The sequence below is a fragment of the Serinus canaria genome, chromosome Z (assembly GCF_022539315.1).
Source record: "Serinus canaria isolate serCan28SL12 chromosome Z, serCan2020, whole genome shotgun sequence".
Lineage (NCBI taxonomy): Eukaryota > Metazoa > Chordata > Aves > Passeriformes > Fringillidae > Serinus > Serinus canaria.
In genome coordinates, this window is record NC_066343.1 from 23,669,409 (window position 1) to 23,693,572 (window position 24,164).

The window sequence follows — 24,164 nt, forward strand, 5'->3', positions numbered from 1 at the left end:
AACCAAGAGACAAGTAATCAAAATGCTTATTTTAAAGAAGATAGTCCACAGTCCTTCTGAGTTACACCACTCACTAACAGTTCCTCTTGCAGTCCATCTCACTGCTCATATGTTCTTGCCTGATTGACTGCTCCTGAGAGGCCACTGTGCTTTGAAGGAGCCAGTGCAGCCTTGAAGGCTCTAAGCTGCCTCATCAGAAGAGTATTCTGTTTTCACATCCTGATTGAGAAGGCACACTCTGTTAAGACAGTAAGCCAGTCCTGGTGCGTAGTCTACACCCATCAGAGCTTTACTCTGGATGAATGTCTGTCTATGTACAGTCAAATTAATGATCAAGTTAATGAGAAGCATTAGTTCTAAAACCTGATGCAGGCCTGACTTGCCAAAGCATAATGATTACCCCATTCTAATCATTGTATTTCTTCTTTCTCAAAAAAAAAAAAAAAAAAAAAAAAACAACAAAAACAAAAAAAAAAAAAAACCACAAAGAAAACCCAAAAAACCAAACAACAACAACAACAACAACAACAACAAACACAAAAAAACCCACAAAAAACCCCACCAACCTGTTGGAAAGCATTGAGTTCTAAAATAACTGAATTTTTTATTTGGAGACTCCCATAAAATAACTTCCTATTATAAGACTTAAGTAGTAAAATCCTATTATTTTGATAATTTTAAATTTCATTTGCATAAATAAATGCTGTTGAAAACATTAATTTTCTGTTATTACAGATACTAATGTGCAGTAATATTTGGGTCACTTCCCACAGCCAGTGTTAATTTTTTTTAGTCTTCTATCTACTGCTCAAGCTGATAATTTTCTGGTATTTCACAGCTGAGATCCTGTCTATATTCAAAAGCTGTCATTTACATCAATGAGATCTGTTGGAGGAAGAATATTAAAGAAGCATGAGGACCTAAAAGTTTGGATTTGTGTAAAAAATTATAAAATCATAATTTCTGTGGAAATCTCTTCTCATAAAATGTGTCACACCATATTATTAAAAACTCAACTGAAGTTCAGTACAACAGAGAAAAGAACATTATATTGATCTAATTGAAAATCTAACTGCTATTTTGTAACTCTAAATCATTGCTATGGATAAACAGACATTTCTGTATCAAAGTTTTATCTCCCTATTCAATTCAAATATATCCTTTTTTTTTTTTTTTTTTAAGACTTTGGAGTGTTCTCATCAGTTTCGACTTTTTTAAGACTTTGGAGTGTTCTCATCAGTTCTCATCAGGTATTCGAATGTGCAAACAAATACAGTACTTACCGCTGCTTTTATCTAGCCAGGTTAAGGCTTGTGATGATCCATTTCTCATCCAAGAAATAGGAATAATCCAGGTGTTACTTAACAAATAAAAGAATATGATTAAAATTCTTATATTTAAAAATCCCTCTTGGCTGATGCTAAACTACAGTGCAAATTCCATCTTGCAAGAATATCCATCTACCTCCTGTCTTCTCTGATGCATGCAACCTCATCAGATAATAGTACTTCTGCTGGATCAGCATTTATCTTCTCCAAAAGGGAGTTTTAGCATGGCTTTCAAAAGGCACTCATATCAAGAATACTGTTCAGTGCTGGGTATTTCAATACCATTGTCTTTCTGTGCTATCTTTCCTTCTCCAGGCAGCAATTATATTCTCCTCACTTGTTACACTTCACCCTATTTCTAGAGACCTTAAAGCTACTTTTCAGAAGCACATCTACCAAAAAAAGGTCCCAGGAAAGCAATACAGCTGTCTTTCCAACAACTGTAATTTCTTTTCTGAGGGAATGTAAAACTCCTTTCTGGTAAAAGAGATGAAAGCTTCAAACACCTTAATAATTCTGTAACATGGGTCCTGGGCTTTCTTACATTCACGTGGTAATTTGTGCTTGCTAACTGTACAGGACTTCACACCTGTGACTTGGAATTCCTTATCTGAGCTAACCAAGAATACTGAGTGAATTAACGCTTTACAGTTCCTGGAGATCAGGAGCAAAGAAACCCTGAGGTTCCTGTCAAAATTCCTTTTGTCTGTTTGTATTACCAGCAATACTTTCCAGGAAAAATCAGCTTTGGATTTTGCTCTCCTTTACACTTTTTCCTCATATGACAATTCATCTCATGGGTTCCATCCATCCACCCCAGAACTCATATCAACTGCTTCTTCATAAATGCTCAAACCCTAGCCAGGAGTTTCCAAAGTGGGTGACAAAAGGCAGCTACTTCTATCATCACTTTCAGACATCTAAATAAGTTTTCAAAAGCCCCAGGCACTCAGCAATGCTCACTGACAAGAACTTAAAACTGTTGTTCGGGTATCAGCACTTCCTGAGAGAGGGGTCATTTATTTAAGTATTTAAATGCGAACCCTTCTATCCTTGTCAGGCAGAAGAGACTGGGAATGTGTGCACTGGAAAGAAGCCAAGCACAGCTGATCCAGTTCCCCAGTCTGTCATCTGAGAGATGAGGAAAGAAGAAAATGCCAGGCAGAAATCCTCCCTGCAACATGCTCATCACCTACATCTGATTTGGAAAAGTCACTCTTCCAGAGGAAAGCAACTTTTTGGAAAAACAAGCAGAATTTGCAGAACTATTGCAAACTCCAGCACAATCTTAAATAGATTTTACTTGACTTCTCGTCACAAGAAAATACCACAAGTTAAAAAATCAGATGGTCAAAACATGTTGTGACTGAAGCATTTCCTGTAAAAAACAGGTTATAAGCATTCAATAAAAACACAAGCTAAACATACTTGTAAGAATCAGTACTCTTTCTATTGTTTTTATTAAAAAATTGTTCCTGTGTGACTGTTCCAGTAGTTAGATTTAATGTTAAAACTGGAAACCCATTTTGGCATGTCCAGGAATCCATTATTTGCTTTACAGGTGCTGGCAACTGAACTTCATCCTGTGCATCTACGACCTGAAAGAGAAATTAGAAATACTTATGATGAACAGGTTCTTATTGGTATTGCTTCAGTGAATCTCTGGGAGTGCTCCTAAAATAGTAGAGAAAATAATGCTTAGCAGATTGCTGGTCTTTGGCTCATGCAAAAAAATCAATGTAATAAATTGCAAGGAACCTTTCTGACATCCTGATAAAGACATAATACAGGCATAAGCCTTTTTCAGGAATTATGAAATACTGAGATTACATTTTTCATTCTACAACCTGCTGCTAACCTTTCCCTTTTTAGTGTTAATATACTTACACATCTCTATGGCTATGACAGACTTGATTAGGTAATTTCATTCAAATAGAACTGATGGAACACAAATATTTCTAAGTGACATAACAGACAAACTGAATTAATGAAGACAAATTGGGAAAGACATTAAGCTGGAGTCCAAACTAGTGTGAATTGGCACAGTCTTCACTGGCTTAAAACATATCTGAATTGTGTATCTGAAATTCTAGCACTCCCATTCTTAAGACAGAGTCTGAAACGCAACAGAAGCCTTCTTCAGAGGACCAGGAAGGTGTATTTTTGAAAAAAATAACCTAATATTGGCATTTGTTTTCTTAGTCAGATCTCTGCCAAAACCATTGAAGGGTGAAAGGCTGAGCTACTGCCCTGAGTATGGACTCTGCTGGACCTGTGACATAACCAACATCTTTGATCAAGACCAAAGCATCACACACTCTGATCTAGCAAAACCTAAACTCCAGAACAATGGGCTATGCAATTTCATGTAGGCTTATGTAATTACAATGGAACCCAAAACTTTGCCTGGTCCTGATTTCCTATCTCATCTCTCGACTCCTTGTACTCAGTCCCACTGATCTCAGGTGCAGCAAAGCAGCCAAATAAACACTTGAGAAGACATTACCTGAAAGAACTGGCAAAGCAAATTTTACGCAGGAGAAAGACTGCACTACAGATAGCCACATTCCAATGCAGTCTTCCACAAACAGTTTATGCCTTAAATTTGGACTGGGCCAAGCAGCAGGAAAATAATATTAGAAACACAAAATGAGTACCATCTGGATGTGGGTCCACAAATCATCTTGATTAGCATTTGAGAAGGAAAATTCTTTCAGATAGGACTGGGAAGAAACAAAGAGAAGCATCAGAATCCATGGAGGTTCAATGAAAACCACTAGCAAGGCAAGCAATTTGTACAACTGGATTTTTCAAACTGATACATCAAGATGAAGGGCGTTGTTTTTTCAAACTTACAGTAAGTGCTCTGATGAACAACTTTTCAGTCAGGAAACCAGAAAGCATCCAGGTTATAGAAGCCCCCTAGAGTACAAAAAAAATAGTATGAGAAAAAATGAATTATTATTGCAATTACTGTTGCAATATTTTTTCAGCTATTCCGCAGATGCTAGTTGGTCTGCACCCACACTTCATATTTCACAGAGATTAAAAATGTTTTCACCTCTTCCTTCATAGCCAAGTAGATTTGCAACACCCAATTAATTTGTGTGTGCAGCAGAAACACGTTTTGAATGACAAAGCAGTTTTGTTCAACAGTTCCTCCCAAACCTACCTTGTACCATTAGCTTAGAATCTGCAAAAAACCGGGGGAAATCTTCTCTTTTTTTACCTTGCTGTATGTGATGTTGTCAAAAAGAGACATTAAAGAAAATGATCCTTTGATCTTGTCTTCACTCTCTGACAGTGATCGAGCTATTTCACTGTCTTCCTTTAAGACAGGTTGTATAACATGAGCATAAAAGATTTTATCCTGCAAGAAGAAGACAAATCTTGTCATGTGAGATGAACATTCTCTGGAGAGAATGAGGAGTACAGAATTAGCACTATTACAGATAATTTGTCTATAAGCAAGCTCCCCAACTCCCTAGCTTTCTACTGAATAACAAGGACCATATGCCTGATCCTGACATGTCCTACATGGAGCATCAGTGACCAGTGAAAATATTACATCTTCAAAGTACTGGGGGCTTGGGCCTGACAGTCAGTTACAGTGTAATCCTCAGGCAAAAATAAGTCAACTATACTAAACAGCAAATGAACAAATACTGAAAACTGGAAGCCTGTATTTAATTTACTTCTGTTATGAACATGGCAGCATTTTCCTCCTGAATTCCCCGTTTCTTCTGCTGGAACCCTGAGCAATATCCCAAAACGCAAGCTAGGTACCAGGGTTCAGCTATGTGGCATTGCTGCTGTCACCTTGTGAGAAATGGGGAAGGAAAGTGGCTCCACAGAAAATGTCTCCTGAGTAATTGCCACCTGCCATGGTCAGCAGCTCAGGGGAGGGACTGAAGCACCTCTCCTGTAAGAACAGACTAGGAGAGCTGGCTCTGCTCAGCCTGGGAAGAGAGGGCTCAGAGGGATCCTGCCGGTGTACATAGCTGAAGGGAAGCTGAGCAGAGGACAGAGCCAGGCTTTTCCAGGGGTGCCCACAGACAGGACCAGAGGCAATGGGCACACGCTGAAACACAGGAGGTTCTGTCTGAGCACCAGAAACAAGTTTTTCATTGTGAAGGTGACTGAGCATTTCCACAGGTCACCCCAAGAGGTTATGGAACCTCTATCCTTGGATTAATTTAAAAGCTGTCTAGGCACAGTCTTGGTCAGCTGGATCTTGTGTGGCCCTGCTTGTGCAGGGAGGCTGGACAAGATGACCTCACATGTGCCTTCTAACCTCAGCCATTCTGTGACTCTGTGAATGTTTATGACACACAAAACTGCAAGAAAAATATATATTCTTACACCTGTGTGATTAATTCTGCATTTCCAAGGCACATTACCTAACTGCAATGTATCAAAAAAGAATTATTGCCCAGTAATAAAATCGACTTTATGGACATAAATGAAAACTGCGGATTTTCACAAAGGCAAGCTTCTAAATTAAATTTTTAAATTAAAAAGAAGTATTTATTTCCAATTTAAAATTTGGAGACCTTAACACTTTTCAGTAGTCCTAAGACACTGTTGCAGAGAATAAAGTGAGCTGTTGTTGAAGTTCAGAGAAGAAGATAGGCATATCCCATGACCTAGAAATCCTCCTGATAGAAATTGCTTGGCATGTCTTTATTAGTTGCAAGTCAAACATGTAATTAAGAGCTTTGGTGAATGCAAAAAGGAAATTGACAAATGGTGTTTCAATTTAGCCAAATAAAAAGCTACCTGGAGTAACTGCTCACACTAAAGGCCCTTCCTTCCTTCAGAAGCTGATGGCACCACGTACAGACATTTCAGATTGCATGGGCAAGTGCACCTCATCTCATGGCTGCAGTTAGCATCTCCTATCCATCTGTCTCTCAGTTTAACAATGGATGGAGTCTTCTAATGTGCTATGGGATTTATGCTTATTCCCATTTGGGCAGAACGGGAAGGAGTCCTACCCTGCTGTTGGATTAGCTATGTGCAATATATTTGTCTTATCTACAACCAGATATCCAGGGACCCATTGGGGTAAGCAGACTCAAAATAACCCAGCCTAATCTCTGCCTTGTAAAGATGCCTGAGGACTGGGATAATTAGAAAAGAATGAGGCAGGTGAGGAGGAAAACCATCAGCTACAACAGGACCCAGGAGAGAAATCTGGGTTTGGTACATGGCTGATCAAGGGCCAAACATCCACTCCTTGCCACTGCAGAATCCCAGCTGTCCTCCTGTTCTCTGCACCAGCTCCAGAGGGCTGGATATGACCACGGTGCCCCCACAGATGGAGACCTGCAGGGAAAGAACCAAGACCCACTTGTCTTTCCCCCGGGAGTGAAGTTCATAATAGGACTGTTTAATTAACTCCCATCTCTGCACCTTCCTTTCCTTTGTACATGATGGAACTTGGCTAGTGAGCACTGGCACTTACCAGTGAAAGCTTGGGTTCAACAAAGGTGGCTCCCAGGTACTCAAAGTAAGATGCCAGGCCCTCGTTAAGCCACAGATCATTCCACCACTTCATTGTCACCAGATTTCCAAACCACTTAAATTGAAAGAAAAAATATCTCAAAATCTCCTTGGAGTGCTGTTTTCACTTTTTTTGCAGGTTAAACAGCTTTTGCAGGTTAAACACACATAAATAGGCTGAAGTCACTTAATTTAATATCTATGTGTAAATTGAATAAAATGCTGAATGATCCTTCAGGTAGTGAAAATTCAGTAGAAAAATATGTATTTTAGAAAAAGTCAGAGGTTCAGGGCAGTAATTTTTAAATTGCTTCATCTACAATGAATACATGCTTCATACCATGAGAGTCAATCTCAGGGCATTATGTCATTCTTATAGAAAACTTAATTTTAAAGACTTCTCAATATAAGTTAAATTTCTAAAATATCACACCAGGCTATGAGTAAAAGCAGAGCATCTATCAAGCAATTACAAAATCATCTTTCCATGCTCTTAACAAAGACAAATTGTCAAAGGCATGACACACAAAACTGGAGAAATAACCATTCCAAAATCAGCAAACCCCTCTCGTGGCAAGTACAAATCTTCCAAAACAGCTGCTGTGTTCTCATATCTGGCATTTAATATTTAACAAAGAACTGATCATTTCTGGATTGATATTTCATTTGCCAATTCTTAAAAACCAGAACTACAAGTTTATTGTAAAATAGATTTGAATTAACCACTGACATTTATTTAATTGGCCAGCAAAAGTAAAAACACTCTGCTCATCTGAAGGTCTGCAAAGTTACAGACCTTGTCAGAAGGGTACAAAAGTGCACAGGCCAAGTTAAGCAGAAATTCTTTGCTAATTTTACTGACTAAGTGCAAATAGTTGTTGCTCTAGCAAATAACGGGAAATGAAACACTGTCAATAAGGAAGACCAACTGTATTATCATTCCAAATAAAGTAAGGAAGAATTTGGAAATCTCTATGAAAGCTGGGCAAAGATCCAGCACGAGGTATTTTCACATTAATTTTGTTCTATTGTACTATGGGCCATGTCTTACAGAAAAGCAAATACCCTTTGCAGTATGTACATGCACTGCCCCTACAAAAGGACTCTGATGAACTCAGTATGAGTGTCCTTACAAAGTACTAAGTTTATTGTGTGGACAGTAGTGTCATCTCTGCCTCCCCAGAGTATCTTCTCTGACAGCATTCAAGTACTGTGTAAGAAAAAAAACAAGTATCCCATTACCAATTCATAGCAACGAGTCCAGTACAATCAGTATGGAGTCTGTAAGATGAGAGAACCTACTTTAAACATTCTGCTTTATCAGCAGAACATACGATCAAATAAGCTTTCATTTCTCTAGTGCTCACCCACACACCCTCTACAGTTAAGGGATTATTTTGCTTCTATTAATCAGTAACTGCATCATCAGCAACTGTGAGGAAACAATGTCATGGCAAATACATGTACAGAATTTTTTACCACATGCCTGGTGTCCTACTTCATGTGACACAATTAAGGCAATCATTGCCTTCCTGCTTGTGAATTCATCACTTGGGAGGTTCATCAATGATGCTTCTTGGAAAATCATTAGCCCCCAGTTTTCCATACCACCTGCTCCAAAATCAGGCAGTGCGACCAGATCTAAATTGATTCAAACAAATACACACATACACAAAAAGTTATCTTAAACATTTTCATAAATAAAATGCTCACAATTTTAATGCCCACACTGGCTCAGCATTGAAGGATGCTACATGGTAGTGCTTCTTTGTGGTGGCATACAGCAAAACTTGCAAATGATCACTGAAATTTCTTCTTGTCATGCTTTTCACCTAAGATGCCATTCTTTCAGGAATCCATATAATTAATTCCCACAAAACCCAGATCTGTACTGTATTTTCTACCTACAAATGTTCTGAATGAAAATGGAGGTTAGAAGAGAATATATGTTCACTCCTGGCTGTCAGAAATCTTTCTCTGTGGGTTTCTTCTTTGTTTGGGTAGGGTAATAATTACCTTTTTATTTTCCAGCCTAGCAACTGATAAAAAAGAAGTCTTGCTTTTTCAGCTGTGTGAGAAGAGGTATCTTTTCCATCCTTGTTTGAAAGCTGCCTCAGAAACCTCATCTCTTTATTTACACAGTAAGACTGTCATCTCTGTCCTGCCCCTTCTGCCTTATGCACAGGCATTAGTTTTCCAGTTCAAATGTGAGAGCTGGACAAAACATCAGGGTCTCAGGGAAAGATATACTGTTTAAACTCAGCAGCAAAAATCAAAATGTGGAAAAGGTGTACAGAACATTTAGAAGCAGGGGACCAAAGAAAGCTGCAGCCTAAAAGCAAGGCAATTAATGCAAGCATGGTGCTGAATCCCTTTACAGGTAGGCTGCATCTCAACTGGGATTATTGCCTCCATCTTACAGCAAAGGTATTTCACTTTTGGTGAGGCAGCCCTTATCCAGCCTTGGGGCAGGAGACCTCACTTACAACAGCATTAAAACCAGGTGTAGATAAACCAAACCCTGGGTTAAAGACCCCTGGGCTTAAATGTGCTTTTTCTTAATTTCACATTTGAGTTTGCTATAGAAATCTCTTGTATCAACATGGAGGCACTCTTGATTGGTCTAATTTTACCATTTTTAAAGTGAAACTTCAAAGAAAGGCACTATGAAATCCAGTGGATTTTGTGTGGCATTACAGTGGAGATTGTAATGATATTATAGGCCTCTCTGAAACTGAAATCCTGCCTAGCAGGAAGTCTACAACACTGTTCCTCTATTTCTGTTGTGTAATAGTTTTATGCTAATGAACTAATGTATTGACATTGCTGCTAAACACAAGAACACAGACTAGCTTGGAAGATTACTAAGACTAGAAAATTTGAAGAGTGCGGACTGCATATATTGCATTTTGTAAAACAAGTGTAGTGACTAATTCTACAAGTTATTAGAAATATACTGGGAGATAATAAATTCACACATATTAAAATTTATTTCTTTCAAGTGTCAAAACATAGATTTGACAATTTACCAAACTATCCAGTCAAGAAAAAGGGGAAATTCCTTTCCCCCAGTCCTGCAATCCTCTAAGATCATTGGCAGGTCCAGAATTAATTTTAGATAAGAACTGTTTACGGTCTTCTCAATATTCCACCCATTTTCCCATAATACTAATGCTGAAACCCTTGGGAATCCAAGTACAAGTAGCAAACAAACTGTACAGTGAAACTACTTTTTTTTGACTGAAGTTTGACTGAACCAACTTACCCAATGTCCACTTGAAGTAGAAACACTGTTTTCCTGCAGGGCAATCCTCCCTTTTTTTCTGGGGAGGAATGTACAGGAACATACACCCAAGACAAGACAGAGAGATACTGAAGAAAGCACAGAATGCTTTGTGGGGACACAGGCTGCATATAGGCAGCACGGATTTACTTTGAGGACACAGGAACTACAACATCCTGGCATGTTGTGATCCCAAAGACAGCCCTTGTGATTGAATTACACCCTCTTTTTTATCCACTTTGTTGTCCAACCTGCCCCTTTTATTAGGAAAATAGGCTTTAAAATAATGAATGGAATGCAAAGGTAAGAGTGTTGAGTTACAGGTTAGTAAAAGCCATGAGACAGAAAGGAGGATCCAGTGCTTTAAAGTTTAGGGGGTTCATTCCATGAATGTGGTAAGCTGTCAAAGGAGAACCCTGGAAAAAACCCCATAGCTTCTGTGAACATTACACCATCAGCAGCTGTTTCTCATCCATTCCAGAGAAGAAGCCATCTCACCTGTCTTTGGCAGAGGGTAGCTGACATTAAGTATGTCTTCCAGAAATGAAAATATTGGGCCTGTGATATTTAAAGCATAGTCCACATATCCATTTTTAACTGCCTCCTTCCGGGCCCAAATACGTATCTGCAATAAAACAAGGAAGAATGTTTTTAGACAACCTTCACATTTAATTTTCTTTGCTTCTCTTCTGTGAGTCATTGTTGGAAAAACACTGTCTGTCCACACCAGACCATTCAATGAAGTTTTTAACTAAAAAAAATCCAACTGAAGTTTTACTGGACCTAACAAAATGCAGCAGAGACTCTGATCCTGCCAAAATCTAGGAGAGTTCCAGTACTTCAAAGGGACAAAGACTGAATACAACTATACATTGCAGGAACAAAGAACTCATAGCTTTTATTTTCTTAAGTGGAAAACACTGTAAAGCTATTAAGAACTACACATCTTAAACCAATGTATTCCAGTGAGCGTGTCTGGGTGGCATTTAGCATGTCTAAGCTTGCATTTAGCCCACCTGAAGAGAGAGAAATAGATGTCCAGAGAGCATTTGCAGTCCTAACACACACATCTCTCCTCCTGAACTCTCTCTGAGACCACTGGCCTCCTCTTGGCTGGAGAGAGCAGGTGACATCTGAGCAGATGACATCTGTACCTCTGAGTAATGAAGACCACAGCAGCAAAAAATCTTTTCTCTCCTGTGCCATCGATTTTGTTCCCATACTGAAAAGAGCAGCTGCTTGCCCAAAAGTGATGGAGTAGCCTGAGAAAAGGTTTATATCTCCGTCATACATCTCTGAACAAGAGATGCCTTGCCAGGTGCCCAGCAGCTCAAAACCTTCAAATTTCTGGCGTCTAAATGCAAAACATGATCTCACAAGGAGCTGCACAAACCCTAAGAGCATACCTGGAAAGCATCAGGATTTAATTCACAATGAAAAGAAAAATTACGCATATTCAGTCAACAGAGGCCCTCTTTTCAGCCAAGGCTTCAGAAGAGATCAAAGACCCGATCACTTAATTTTGCAAAACCTACACACAACTAGCATCTTAAAATCCTAATACCAGCATGAGCTTTGAGTGTTTCAGGTTACCAGAGACATTAAAACAGGAACAATAAACATGCTCACACAAATACTGCGGAGGCATAAACTGAGCAACTCTGTCCAAAACCTAGGGGTGAAATACTCTCTCCACTCAATCTCAGAGAACACAGGTGGTGCCTTTTCCCCCTTTGAAAAACTGCTCTTTTGAATACTCTGCTCTGCTGACTCCTCAGTCCAAGAACTCTGTCCAAGAACTAAGCCCACGAAAAAGCCACCACATCCATAGCTGTAAGCATCCAACAAGTTCATCACAGAAGATGGCAGATCTGACATACCAAATCCAATCTTCCCTTTAAGAAAGACCCAACATTGTGCTTCTTAGACAATCTCTGCACTCTCCAATTACATTGTCCCACCTTTATCCCAGGAGGATGAGAGCGAATTCACCATGAAGTGCTCTCATTTAATAAGGAGATAAAGTAAATCTATCTTTAATAGCTTTATGCTTGAACTTACTATTTTTTGGGGGAAAACTTGATACATCTTTTCCCTGTTGACTTTGAATGAAAGAAAGGAAGTGAAGCAACTGCTGCCCCTGCAGGACATTTTTTTTTACAGCTTCTCTCAACAAGCCTTGGCCATTTTTGTCTAAGAACAAAACTGAATACTCACAGATGAAGAAACTTCAAACCTAAAGCAGTCACTTTTGGAGGCTAAAAACTGTGCATACTGTGGAATAGAAGGTTAATGCACTAGTATACAAAATGTTTGGAGCACAGTGTTACTCCTACTGATGTCACCATGTGGCTCCTCAAAGGACCTTGAGGAACAAGCACTGAACATGAGTGGTTTGTCACAGCAGTGGAAATTGGTATGTTTTCCAACTAAGACACCTAAGAAAGTAAGGTCATGAATTATAACCAGTACTTTCTGCACAGAAGCTGCTCCTAGATTTTAACATACTTGGGCCATACCTACTTGTGCAGTTGGATGAAATGACTGGGACAGGACAAAAACCTAATTGTCCCAAAGGAAAACTTTCTGCAGAAATATCTATGGGACACATGTTAGCAGCTTTGCAGCATAAGCAGACAGTTTGGGAATAGGATTTAGCACAATTAATATCAGTGATGTCTTCAAACCACACGATGCTCCAGAGGGCCAACTTCTGTTGTAAATTCCTATAATCTGCCAGGCAGCCTCATACCTACCTCATTGCCCCGCTCAGTTCTGCTGACATAATCGAAATCACAAATCACAAAAGCGGTCAAGTAAGTTGACATTTTCAGTGAAGTGTTAAATGTGCTGACTGTCCACAGGCTTCCATTTTCATCCTTCACTTCAGATACATCTAGAAAAAAAGCCAAAGAATTATTAAAACCAAAGTTCTTCCATAACAAACAAGGAATTTTGTGGTTTTTGCATGTTTATTTTTTTACTTCTTTCTTCAATATGGTGTCTTCCTGCACTAACTGGTATGTTTCTGGGAGAAGGAAAGCAACCAGACTTGTTGCTACTGACATGTACCAGAGCCACGACCTTCCAGGAAAGCAGCAAAATTTCACTCTTGGGCTTCATGACTGAAGTGCTGGAAGGATATCAAATTCCATCACTTTTAATTTGTGGGCAAGCTGAGGATAATTTATCCCATGCTATCTATCTAAAACATACAACCTGTTATGACCAAAATATTGGTCAGGTCTGCCTAAGAATTATTAAATACTTAATCAGATACCTTCCCTCTAAGCAAGGAGGACACAGACAAGATTCTTATGGGTAGCAAATGCTTCCAGTGATTCTCACAGCAATCCCACCTATTATAATTCCTAAGTGACTTAGTTTCCATGCAAATGTCATAAAACTTACTTTTATAGCTGTCGTGGTTTTACAAAACCATGACAATGGCTAAAAATTATTTAGCTGAAAAATTAAGATTCATGGCATTGAACTGCAAAAACAGTAGAGTTTTTAAGAAAGAGGCAAGAGACCCAGTGGATTTCTCTAGGAATACGAATTTAGAAAATTTCTTTGGAATCTTATACTCCACAGACGACCCACTTGAGATCCCACTCCACTTGAGCAAGGGACAGAAGGAACATCTCCAGAGCCTTATAATCTTCTTGTTCCTATTCTGCACAAGCCCAGACAGCTAGAATGTCTCTGCCTGGAAAAAATATTTTTGGTTGTTGTAAATATCTTAACATCTACTGAGAATTAAAGGACCCCTTGATGTCACAACTAGAGGCTTTGCATCCCTGGGGCTGCCGTTTTGCTTTAAAACGATGTCACACAGTATGGCAGACACACTAACAAAGCAGCAAGTACCAGAAATCAAACTGTGCAGCCTTGAGCAGGCAGAGGAGAGAACACCACAGCTGATAAAATTGTTCAACAGAGTGGTTACCATCAGAGACATTAATTATGAATAACAGTGCCCAAAATTGTAAGCCCATAGGCATAGATTTTCTGTGACTTTTGAAGACACTAGCAAATGGATAACAGAACACTTTTTTGGATGGCATAAACTTCCAGGTGATTTTCTCCCTTTTAAAAAGTAATGTAGGGGGAAAAAAAAGCATGCATCAAGTTGTTGTTTACCTACCAATAGCAGGCATGTTGGAAAGAGCCACAAAGCTTGGGTCATGGATAATTCTGATACTAAATGTGGCCTTCATGGCAGGTTCATCAAAACATGGGTAAACTCTCCTGGCAAATGTTGGTTCCATTTGGGAGGCAATGAGCATACTGCATTAAAAATGCAAATAAGATTAACCCAGCATGGTAGAGCTGATCTAAATTCTATATAACACTCTATATATTCTACAGAGACAACAAATCAGAAAAAGCAGCAAGTGAAGCATGTAGGTATGCAGATTTTTAAAAGATTCAGCCATTATTTAAAGTCATGACCAAATCCCCAAGCCCAACAGCAGTCCAGTTTGGATGTTTGTAGAGAAAAGCAGTCTTTTTAATCACATTTGTGTTTTTTTTCCTTGCAGACCTTTTCCAGATTAAATATTTGGGCACTTCTATTTTATTTGATAAAACAGAGTTGATTAAAGCTTTGCGTACAACAGACCATATCTCTTTAAAGCTGCTCTTCTCCCTAATGCATGCACTCTTATTAATTAATCACACATTTTTATAGATCAATGTGATAACTGTTAACCAACTGCGTATGCATGCACTTGCACAACTCTGACAAGTGCCGCTGAGAAGTACCCTTGGGAATGCAGCACCAGTGCTGCCCCAGTGCACTGGCAATCCCAGAACAATATTCAAAAGGATCCTTTATGCCAAGGAGCTATGCCTGATTGAGGCAGATCTCTGTGGCACACTGTGAGGGATGGACTCCTCCCATGGGAACCAAGTGAGCTTTGCTCCACGTAGATGCTCAGCAAGTGGGTCCAATCAAGGTAAATCCTACTGTGTGAGGCTGTCAGTGAGAATTCAGCAGCAAAACAAAACTGTAGACTGGACTGGCAAATGGCAAGAAGTGCATTAATAGCAGAAAAACTAACTGCAAATCAATCACTTTACACTGTAACATCTGCAGCTATCAGTCTGCTGATAGCTGTCTGTTCTGTGTCCACAGCACCTGGCTGCAGGGCAGTGATCTCCTCTCAAGGAGGTATACCTCTCAAGGTTACCCTTGAAGTTGTAAAACCCTTTATCTGGCACTAGACATGGCTGAGCTGTTGACATTTTTTACCTGCATGCAACATTCAAGATTTTTTATAGGAAACTTACTCAATAATCTTTTTGTATCTCATCAAAACCATAGGTGTAGAGCACTGATTTCTAATCCAACTGTACTTACTAAAAACTAAAATATCTCTTTGTACTTAATACTTACTCATGGTTAAATATTAAAACCTAAATTTACTGTTGGAGTTGTTTCTGACTCTTCTCCTGCAACGCATACTTGCTGGAAGCAAAAGATTAACCAATGTCATTGGCAGAAGTCTCTACAAGCTGTACATCTGAGTTGTACATGAGGGCATCCGTACCAAAAATTAGAAAAAATACACATGCAGTGGTGCTCAAAGCTCCAGACCTGTCAACCAAGCAGTACCAGCAGCTGGGCACACAAGAACAGCATCATCTCCTGCTTCTGTCACCTCACTACTACAGGTCAAATATTTTTATGTTGTAGTTGAGGTGTTGCCCAACAGTTTATTCACACCAAGGTGAGAAATTCTTATTCTTAGCACTGAGACATCTCAAACAAGACAGGAGACATCAGGGCAGTACCCATACCTACAGTGGGTAATAAGTCAGATTTGTACCACATTCTAGTAGTTGGTGCAAAAGCAACTAATAAAAATTAGTGCAAATACTATGTTCGTTACATTTTGGAATGCCTGCTCAGCCCTATCCAGTCAAGGGTTTCATGCACAGGACATGTGCAGAGTGGCTTCCAAGCAAAATTCCAAAAGGATTTGGAAATATTGATGCTAACAGCAACATGCATAAAGCCTGCACTTTATAGTACAGCCTATAGTACAGGATCCTTCGGGGATCCTCTAACCCTGAAGCTCACTCATGGCAGTGCAAGATCCCTGTGCAGAAGGATGAACAACAAAACCCCTGAACTGTGTATGTTTGAGCCAGCAGCGCTGGAGAAGAAAAGCAAAACTGGTTTCTGTATCCTTCTGCCTACCCAGGTCCTGGTATGGACTACCACAGCTACACCCAGAATACTGATACCCCATTTCCAGAGGAAACCCTTCAGACACTTAAAGCTAGAGAAGTGTGAGCTTCTTCCCTTTTCACTTCCTTTGCTCCTGCAAGCACTGCAGGCATGGGTTATCCTTTATCCATAACAAGAGCTCCCATTTTTCAGTGTTTTCTATTGTGTGTAAGACATTATCAGGTGGTTAGTAGGAATTGTCAGCAACAGTAAAAACACATACAGTCATCACTGGTCAAACTGATAACAAAAAAATTCTGTGTTGGATATTCAGTGCAGTTGGAGCTTTGGTTTATTCTTTTTTTCACAGAGGTAAGGTTAAGACTTCTGAAAATAGCTGTCTCTCCAAACAGCTCTCCGACCCAGCGCAACAGCAGTGCGGTTAGCTGAACAAGAAATGTGACCAATAAAAAAGAAAGTTCACATGGAACAAACATTTCAGGGACTTCACTTCTCAAAGCTTGCCTTGCTCAGACTCTTCTGAAATAAGAGATCTACAGCTGCTCCTCGAGAAGAAATCACAAAAACCGCTAAGCTTCTAGCACATGCCAAAAATAAGAACTGCATGACTGTAGACAGAGGTCACGTTTTCTATTACAGCTGCTGGTTTCAGTGAGGTGCTGAGGTCAGAAAGCCTCTGCAGGAAACTGACCCAGGGTCTGCTGAATACCTGTACGAGTCACTTTAGAAAAATTACAAGACAGCCTGCTGGAGGGGGAAGTTTCCTTGCAGAACAGCTGAAGGGCACTGGGAGTTTTTACATCACCCCTCATCTATGTCATTCTTTAGAATCCAACTTTATCCATCATTAATACCTTGACAGACCTTACACATCACTCAAAACTTATCTCCTCCAAGAAAAGCCCCTTCAGTGTTTTTGGAACCCATCAGGTTAAGGAAATGGCTTGTAAAGTGATGACCTAAATCTTAGTGAAGGAAAAATAAGAAGATACTATTGCATACCCTTGATTCAGAGAAAATATTTTTTAAGAGAAAAAAAAAACACAAAAAAAACCAAAATCATACAATAATATCAGTTATATGTGCAGGAACAAATAAAAAACCAACACATTACATCTGCACTCAGTGGATTTTCTTTGATTTATTCCATTGTCTAATATCACTGTCATCTTTTTAACCAGACTGCAATCTCACATTTCATTAGTGCTTTCTGATGAGCTAAAGAATGAAAAGGAGAATTTGTCATAAACCCTCTAAACAACTGAAAATTTAATTATACACATTATTTGAATGATTTTAAAACTCCTTTTCTTATTTCCTACTGTTCCAGCAAGGCTGATAATGACTTTCTTTTTTTTTTTTTTCCAAATATTCTGAATTTTATACAGCCTGAATCAAAAAAAAATCAGCATCTAATTCAGTGTTTCTTATGTTTCCTGATAAGAGAAAGACCCTTGCAACAAGCCCTTGTAAGAGTATTAAAATGGTAAGGTAAAAAAGTAGTTCTTTATTGGAAGCTTCCAGGTGCCTCCACAGTTATGGCCTGTGGGCTTGCCAGTATTGGATTTCTACAATTTTTATAAGTTTAACAAATTATCATATCATAGGACCTAACAAACATTGCCCAATTAGAAGGGCAGTTGGTAAGGTAAATTTTCCCTGGGTACTGTCCCATTGGAGCTGGTCCAGGGTTTCTTTGCCCCACTTCTTGCTAAGTCTTCCCAGATTCTGACTAGAAAAAAAAAAAAAGTTCTTCTTGTAGGTCCTCTACTTGAAAATAAGACTAAACAGCATTTCAGGAAGGTGTTAGAAGGTTAGCTTATTTCTCTAAAATGTAAGAGGAAGAGTAAGAAAAATACCAGGATCTGTATAACCACATATAAATGGTCTAAAAAGCTACAAATACATGAAAAATACTTAAAACTTTAGGCTTTACTTAGATAGGACTTGATTGAATCACACCACATCAGAGAGCACACTGGCACAGAATTAAGTATTTAAGTACTTGTTCCTTTCCAATTTGGATTTTTATAAAATTATGTAAATAAAAAAATTCTAGATCTTTCTTACCTTAAATTGCACAAATAATCCTGTGAACAACAATCAGTGAATGAAGAAACAGCAATTAAAGAAAAACAGAATGTGCTTCCTAAAATACTTATTGTCATACTGCTCTTTTCTGTAAGGCTTACCAAATATAAGTTGCATTATATGTGGCAGGCAATGGTATCAAGATTTACACCAGAGCTGGCAGCTGAAAAGCCAGCTTGTTGAGAGGAGCCACACAGTCCTCCCCCCTTCAGTAAAAACTATTAACTTCATTTTGTGATTTCATGTTACTGCTACTACAGAACAGCCTCGACAGAGGATTGAATGTATGGATCTTGTGACTGCATTTCCCTTGCTCAAACAAGAAGCCTATGAACTGCTGAGATAGAATTTATTTTAGTGGACTCATAGACAAGAGCCAAGAATACTTGAATTTTATCTCCAGGTTTCCTTTTCACTCAGTGTTTGCTCAGCAAATCAAAATATCTTTGATTACTAAAAAAGAGATAACTTTAAAGCCAGGATTCATCTGCTTCTTCTTCAAGCTCCTGTTTTGAGGAACTTGTCTTCCAGTGGAAGTACTTAAATTCTAATCTTAAATTTCACTTCTTTTTAGCAGGTTTCACATCAAGAAATAAAAAAAAGAAAAGAAAAAGAAAAATATTATTTTGTGGGTGAAAATGTTTTAGATGCTTGACTATCTAATAAGCTCACACTGTCTCAGCACCGATTTGGCAGTTCAAAAGAAAAATAAAGCATCCTGATAGCACCCACAATGCAAATCACGGATTGTCCGGTGACAGCTGAACAAGTTAATGTGCAAGAGCACCCACAAGGAAGGCACAGCTGTTTAAAGCAGCCCCCCATCCTACTTCACCATGCTTTTTAAATTGCATGTGGTCAGCGTCTCTAAACTCATGCCCAAATACACAGCCAGAATCCCGGGTTCTTGGTAAAGACATGCTCCCCACAGACACGGGTTGAGGAGGTGGGGAGTTGTCAGTGCTTGGCGGACATGTGTGGTCGGGATGAAGATTGTGAGACGGGCTCCAACTCCCAGGTACTGGGCACAGGTAGTGTCTCCCCTCTCGCTGCAGTCAAAGACACTGAGAGACCAAAAGTTGTCCGGCCGGTGCCGCAGGTAAGTCACCTGACGGCGGAGAGCCAGGGTAGCCTGGCAGACGCTCCCCGTAGCGCGAAACGGCCGGCTGGGGCGCAGCCTGGAGTTTGCGGCGCGCTCCCTCTGGAGCCGAGCATGCACTGGCGCCCTGGGCGGTGCTCTCGCAGTGCGGAGCAGTCGGTCCCGTCTCCCGCGCCCGGCAGCGAGCGGCTCCGCCCGGCCGGTACCAGCTCCCGCAACCTCCCGGCACGGCCGGCCCCAACCGAGGCCGTGGAACCCACGCTGCCGTCGGCGCAGGGGCTCGGGGTCCCCGCGGCAGTCGCCGCCGCCTACCTGCTCTGCCCCCGCTCGGTGTAGCGAGTGAGGAAGAGCCCGTCGAGGTCCTCCTCCAGCCGGCCCTGGAAGCCCAGCTGCAGCACGTAGCGGCGCCCGGCGCGGAGCCGGCCGCGGAGCTCCAGCACCGCCAACTCGCCCGCCTCCTCCTGCCGCAGCGCCGCCACCTCTAGGGCGGCGCCCGGCTCGGACAGGGGCCCGCGCACGGCGGCGGCCCCGCGGCTCTGCAGCCCGGCGCTGTGCAGCACCGCTGTGTCCGTGTCCTTCAGGCAGCGCACCGTGATGTTCACCTGCCCGGTGAAGGCGAGGGGCCCCGCCTGGCCCGGCCGCACCCGCGGCCACAGCTCCAGGTCGTAGTGGAGCGGCAGAAGGTGGCGGGGCAGGCGGCGAACAGAGCTGGCAGCAGGAGCGGGCGGCGGAGGGGCGGCAGGGCCGGGGGCGCGGGGCGAGGGCGGAGGCGGCGCCGCCTCCTGCCGGCAGCGCCCGTAGAGAGCGGCGAGCGCCAGGAGCGCGACCAGCAGCGCCAGCAGCAGCGCGGCCCCCAGGGCCGCCGCCCTCCGTCCCACGTACAGCCCCCCGCCGCGGATCCCCATCCCCGCCGCTCTGCGCCGCGACGGCCGCGGCCGCCGCTACTTACGGGGCGGGGGAGTGAGCGCGCCCGAGGGCGGGCCGGGCCGGGCAGGGGAGTCGGGTTCCCCCGCGTGCCGTGGAAGCCTCTCTGCCAAGGGCTGCTCCGGGGCGGCGGGCGGCCCGGGGACACCGGCCACGTGCGGGCAGCGGGGGCGCGACAGCCCTAAGCGGGGTGAGCTGCTGGCTGCCCGCGTCCCGTCTGTCTCAGAAGCCCGCGGGGGAAACGCCACGGCGGACAGCCAAGCAGCCGCTCCGTATGTCCGTGCGGATGGCCGTACCGGCGGCGGGGATGGGCGGGAGATGCTGCATGCCGAGGACCCCCTGGGAATGAGGGATACGGCGCTGCCCGCACGGACGGAACGGCATCCCGGTGGTCCCGGTTGTGTCAGCGCAGGGCGGAGGCTCGGGGCTGCAGAAACCTCTGCTCCGGAGGCGCGGCCGTCGGGCCGGTGATGGGGGATCCTCATGAACCGGCCAGAAAAAACCGCAAAAAACCAAAAAAAACCCAAAACCAAACCGCACAAATATTCCTACGTCTTTTACTACAGTGGCAGGAGAAAAGATGAGAAAATGGCCGGGTCACTGAGGGGCGCAAGTGTTGTGGTTAGAGCGTTATCTGTTCTGGAGGGAAATCTACATTAGATGATTGAGTCTGAAAAATCTTTGGTACATAAAGGCGCAACCAGAGTTTTTAATAAATAGTGTATAGAGTCCCATTTTTTGCAGTTCAGTTGAGGCTGTAAACATCACTCTGCTGTCCATACATAGTTAACCTCATTACAATAAACAGGATTAATCCCATGTTCCCATTTAAACACATACTTAAAGGGCTTGCGAGTTGGGGCCAGATTGCCAGCAAGATTGAAAAATGAAACCTTGTAAAATTTCCTGGTGTTTTTTCTCAGTTGCAGCTCCTTTTCTAAATCACAGTGAGCCATGCATTAACAGGAGCAGAAGCCAGGAGCAGTGGTTCTTGGGTGCCATTGCCTTAGACACTTTGTAAATAGGATTACAAGCAATGGCTCCCCCTCCTTTTTTTCCTCCTTTTTTTTCCTTTTAATTTACTCTCAACCAACACACACCCACTGCAATGTCTTGGACCCAAGATAATTTCCTGGGGCTTGTAGTCTGGACAAGAGCCGTGTTCCACAAACATCTCGTTTTGCAAAATCGAGGCACTGGATTATGTATTACAGTCTGTTTGGTCACCAGAGTTAAAGCAAATTTCACCTCAATAATCTCACTCTAAAGGTTGTATCTCCTGCTAATTTAGTTGTTAATTAAGATAAGTAACTTTTCCTGTTGTTCTTATGCAGAATACAGGTATTGCTTTCCTCATGCTCGGTTCAGCAGGGCTAGCTGCTCCAGGTCTAGGGAACAGCTCTGAGCTACTGCACTGTGAAAATTTCATGTTCCAGAAGAAGACTGTAATCTGTTTTCCTGTCACTTGAGGGATAGGGGAATACCCTCTGAGAGGGCTGCATCCCACTCTTTTTGCCTCATCTGCTGCCTGTCCCAATCCTTGGCTGCTGTTGCCCATTAGGTTCACAACACTTTGTCTTCTGGTGCTGACTCACCCATCTTCCTTTCCTTTTTTCACACAGCTTGACTTGTATGTTTCTGTTTCCATGTTTCTTTTCTCATTTGGTTTTCATTTACCCCAGTCCTCATCACCCACAGCCTGGGACTTTTTCTGTTTCCCTGGTTCAGGCCTTTGCACTCTTTCCACTTACCCCATCATCCTTGTACATGCCTCACATTACTTTACTCTTCGTCTTGCACATCAACAGCCTCTCCCTTTTCTCCTAGCATATTTTGCAGCATCCATCATATTGCTCTCCTATTAAGACTTGACAATTACCTCCAGCCAACTCCTTGGAGGTTGCTGGACCTGCAGCCCTGAACTTACTGCCCTCCAACAAGTATGACCTGCCACATGTCACTTAAATATTTCACAGAAAAGTGAAATATTTCAAGTGTTTAGGAAAGTATCTTTTCCTTCTTGTTGACATTGTAAGCTTGGAAACCAGTTTGTTGTGCTAGTCCAAAGAGCTGGTCCATCCCACAGAAGAAGCACTGACACACTAAGGAGACTAGGTAAGAAGAATGTGCTCCCAGAAAAATCAGAATGGACAAGACAGCACTGCAGAGAAGGACATGATGGGAACAAGAGCACAGATAATTTAGAAAATTAAGGAGGATTTCCATGTCTTGTTTTCAAAATCTTTTTTTATTCATCCTATTCAGTAGAGCCATACTCATCCACTCAACTCCTCGAAACAATGTACAGGCAAAGTTAAATCTGAGGCATTTCATTCCAGATCTGTGAAAAGAGGCAGAACTTCTCAGTTCTGAGAAGTTCTCAACCTATGGGAAGGTTTCCCTTATTAACAGTGTGGGATATGTTTCAAAGTTTACAGTTCATGTCTGTAAAACACACTTTATTTTCTCATGTTTTCAGTGGAGAATTCAAACCTGTTCCTTTCCTCCATTAACACATAATAAACCCACAATAGTTATGACTTAGAATAAATGTTTTAAAATGTGTTGTTTAACTACCTTTTCCTCTCAAATAATTTATAATCTCACAAAGTGACTGATGAGTGAAGGCAACAACTGGACATTCCTCTCCTGGTGGAAACATATGTACCAGGGAATGTTAGAAGTGGGAAAATCTTTGCATGCAGTACAAAACATGTGAGGAGCTTCTGGTGCAAATATTACAGTTTATCCCTTCGGCTGGACTTTGCAAAGTTAAGACGTCTGAATGACATGTTCCTGGAGCTGAAGATGCAGGCAGTCCCAGACACTCTGACCATGGCAAGCAAGGCAGAGTTTTTTATCCAGGCCATAGCACAGATCAAATCCTGACCTTGAACAGAAACAGGAGGCTTATATTTAAGTCAGAAGAAGCTTTTAACACGTATCTGAAGGTTGAAACAAAGCACCTGTTATAATTGAAGTCAGTTCTGTTGCTTTGAAGAGCACCAAAGCGTCTGACAAACTTCACTGTCTTGTTACAGATGATGGGGTCTGTGCCATGCTCACCAGCTGTTCAAAGTATGATTGGTGTCCCCTAAATTTTGAACAACAGAGAAAGGTCACATCTGACAGCATGGGATCTACTGTCTATGAAGAGCAGTAAGGTAAACAACACTTCCTGTGGCAGCTGGCCAGGAAATTTGACAAGTAGCAAAATGTTAGTGACCCTTCCCTAAAGTTTTTCAAGATATTAAGATTAGTAGTATTGCTTTCATAAAAAATATTGTAATGTCATCATAAATCATATCTATTGAATGCCAAGAAATAGAACAATCACATGTTTAAGCAATGTGCAATGATTTTTATGCTGAAAGATGATCCCCTCAATCACATTCTTAGCAGTTTGTTCATTCTAATTTGAGGATGAGTGACGGCTTATGTGGTAGTTCCAGCATTCAGCCAAGGGTGATCAGCACTGCTGAAACTTTTTTTTTAATAGATCTGATCATGTTCCTTCTTCAGGTTTTGGAGAAGTGCCTGATTTCTTCTGTATTTACAAGATCAGAATTTCTAGGCGTGAGGAATCCATGTGCACAGTGAAATCCCCCTCCCTCCTGTTTTTAAAAACTTGGACTGCTCATTTCACAAAGTGTAATTTTCTCTGCATCACTTACTGTCCTTCTTTAACAGTAATGTATCAGAGCCAAAAATGTTGTAATGCCTGAGAGCATCTGT

General features: G+C 41.5%; 1 protein-coding gene across 1 annotated transcript in view; it reads right to left on the reverse strand.

Annotated features, from left to right (window-relative positions):
• The window catches only part of LVRN (laeverin), a 33,844-nt gene extending 13,434 nt beyond the window's left edge, over positions 1–20,410 (reverse strand). The window contains exons 1-11 of the mRNA XM_030237110.2: positions 19,818–20,410; positions 14,264–14,406; positions 12,873–13,012; positions 10,615–10,741; positions 8,320–8,474; positions 6,796–6,909; positions 4,558–4,698; positions 4,185–4,250; positions 3,986–4,051; positions 2,757–2,926; positions 1,284–1,360 (exon numbers count right to left, since the gene is read on the reverse strand). Of these exons, the coding sequence (XP_030092970.2) occupies positions 1,284–1,360; positions 2,757–2,926; positions 3,986–4,051; positions 4,185–4,250; positions 4,558–4,698; positions 6,796–6,909; positions 8,320–8,474; positions 10,615–10,741; positions 12,873–13,012; positions 14,264–14,406; positions 19,818–20,410 (1,792 nt within the window). The remainder of the gene's footprint in view (positions 1–1,283; positions 1,361–2,756; positions 2,927–3,985; positions 4,052–4,184; positions 4,251–4,557; positions 4,699–6,795; positions 6,910–8,319; positions 8,475–10,614; positions 10,742–12,872; positions 13,013–14,263; positions 14,407–19,817) is intronic.
• Positions 20,411–24,164: the final 3,754 nt, after the last annotated feature.